Source organism: Lolium rigidum, chromosome 2, assembly GCF_022539505.1.
Source record: "Lolium rigidum isolate FL_2022 chromosome 2, APGP_CSIRO_Lrig_0.1, whole genome shotgun sequence".
Lineage (NCBI taxonomy): Eukaryota > Viridiplantae > Streptophyta > Magnoliopsida > Poales > Poaceae > Lolium > Lolium rigidum.
Window position 1 is genome coordinate 130,371,891 of NC_061509.1, and position 2,768 is coordinate 130,374,658.

Consider the following 2,768-nt stretch of genomic DNA (forward strand, 5'->3'; position numbering starts at 1 on the left):
TATATATAGAGTCTACGGAGAATTTTCTACTCTTATGTAGATTCCATCAAAAATCGTAAGTCCTTTAAGATAACTGAACTAAAGCCACGATGTTTATGCATTTTGAATATGGATATATGATGAATTTACCTTCGTGAAAATACTGTTTTAGTTTGTTGAAACGGAAATGTCAACATAGGCCAATTCTGGCAGGAGGTGGTGTTTTGGCTCCTATATTCTTGTATGGCTATTATTTATTTTCTTTAGCGTCGCCACACATCGAAAACCGCAAACGCCGAGCTACATGTAGCTCTTTATTTTTACAAATTCAGAAATCATAGTTTTAAGTTTCAAAAAAAAAAACTGAAAAAAATCCTGAATGTAGAGAATGATAAACCTACAAACGTGCAAAATCCGAAATTCAGACTACACAAAAATGACAAAATCTGACAGGGTTTGTAGTTTTGAAATCTGCACTATTTACTATTATGATCCGCATATTTGTCATTTTTGTGTAGCCAAAAATACTAAGAATTTCACATTGAGATTTTGCATGTTTGTAGATTCCATCGTTGGCTACATCCAGGATTTTTTCAGAATTTTTAAAACTTAAAAATATGAGTTCGAATTTTTGAAAATAAAAAGCTACATGTAGCTCGGTCTACATTTGCCACTCTCCGCCACAAAGCCCGGTCATTTTCGGATGTAGAATTTTCTCCCGGTCATTTCCGAGTTCGTATGCAACCATAAATCCAGTTTAATGATTTTCAACGCATTTTTGTAAAAAATGTCGAAATTCATGTTTGTTAATTTTTAGTGGTACTAGATGACATAATACATGGGCACCTCGAAGGATTTTATTTTTTGAATTTTCTATCTATTTCTTTTATATTTTACAGAGGTAAAAAAGACGATCGGGGGTGGAGTTGCGTGGAGAACAAAAAGCTTCTTATGTGGCGCATGGGTCAGGTGCGCCACAGAAATGTGTAATTTCTGTGGCGCACCATCCCACGTGCGCCACAAAGTGTCTTATTTCTGTGGCGCACTGGTCCTAGTGCGCCACAGAAATAGGGCTGGCAGGGTGTGGGCCCCACCATATTTCTGTGCCGCATGCGCGCCTGGTGCGCTACAAAAATAAGCTATTTCTGTGGCGCATGCAAAACAAGTACGTCACATAATAGCATTCCATCTATAAGCCTTCTTCTACTTAGTGATTTTAGCATGAAGCAATATGCATCCGAGGGAGTAGTATATTCTTTTAGAAGGAGAATCCTTCTTATTCTAAACGGTTACACTTAGCAACACGAAGCTTTTGTTCCCGTATTGCACTCTTGACTGATACACAAACATGAAAGTATATAACACCACATTGTAGGATCATGCGCATTACAAGGTAGGAAACCAAAACAAGGCACCAGATACATGTATAAATACCTTGGAGAAGTACCACGTACGATTGCAGGTGACCAAGCACAGACAGATGTTGGCAACCTCCGACATTTGTTGCTCAGTCAAACGGATAATTCAGTCGCGGTGGTGGCAAACACCTCCCTCTTCTCAAGCGCGTTGGCCTCCATCTTGCAGCACTTGCACGGCGGGCTCACCACCGGTGCTGCGCCTGGCGCGCGCGCACGTCCATTCTGTAGTCCAGTCGCCTGCGCGTCCACCTTGCGGGCAACGATGACGGAGTTGACCACCTCGTCGTCGGGGTGGTACACGGCCAGCACTTCGAACCCGCCCCGGGCGACGTCCTCGGGGTCGACGATAGGGTACAGGAAGCCACGCGCGCCATGGGCGCTCCGCACGACGAGGGCAGCTCCGTCCGTCATGTGCCTTCCCAGGTGCGCTATCACGTCGGCTTTCTCCTCGGCGGCCATGCCGACGAGCGCCGCCAGGAAGACGACGTCGTACGCGCGGAGCTCCTGCGTGAGGTCGGCGACGTCCGCCGTGTGGAACGACATGCGGGAGCCCACGTCCTTGTCGGCGCGGACCAGCTTCTTGGCCCGCTGGTTGGCCGCATCGCAGAGGTCGTAGTTGTCGAAGAGCGTGCGGGGCAGGTGGTGCGCAGCGAGGACGAGCGAGGTGAAGGGCAGAGGGCCCGACCCGACGAAGGCGACGCGGGCGGGCGCGATGCAGCCGGGCACGTAACGCGCCAGGAGCTCGTACTCCAGCTTGCTCAGGTTGATGTAGTTGCTGTAGTAGGGGAAGCGGTGGAGGTGGTCGAGCGGGTTGTCGAAGGCGGCGAGCATGTCGGCGTAGTGCGCCTCGAGCTTCCCCTCGGCGCTGGAGCAGAGGCGTATGAGCGCCTCGCGCATCGCCTGCGCCTCCGGCCCGAGCTTGGTCACGTCCACGGGGCTCGGCGGGACACAGGCGGTGACAAGGTCGGTGAACAGGGCGTCGACCTCGGGGCACGGGCTCAGCGACGGTAGCTTGGCGATGGCGGCCTGGAGCCCGGTGATCTTCTCTACCAGAGCAGCAACCTCCTTGTTTTGGGCCTCCATGCTAATTTCTTGCTACTGAACTCTCGCTATGCACAACTGATGAAGAAGCTCGAGCTGATTGATGAAGTATATATGGGGACGGTTACTGAGGAGTATATAAAGCAGTAAGTAGCAGGAGTAGTCTTGTGTTGACTCTTGGTGCTGTTGCAACGGCCGATGGACTAAGGATGGAAAAGGCGCGAATGCATGCAAGCTTCACGCTACCCAATGAGGCTGATTTCATGCCTCTGCTGCTCCGCACGCTGTACTTCGTTATTTAATCAAGGCATGCTGACATCCCTTGTTTTT

At 49.3% G+C, this 2,768-nt stretch overlaps 1 protein-coding gene across 1 annotated transcript; it reads right to left on the reverse strand.

Moving 5' to 3' along the window:
* Positions 1-1,490: 1,490 nt before the first annotated feature.
* LOC124687245 (nicotianamine synthase 2-like) lies at positions 1,491-2,480 on the reverse strand. The gene has a single exon (XM_047221046.1). It carries the CDS (start codon positions 2,478-2,480, stop codon positions 1,491-1,493), a length of 990 nt encoding a protein of 329 aa, XP_047077002.1.
* Between the last annotated feature and the right edge of the window lie 288 nt (positions 2,481-2,768).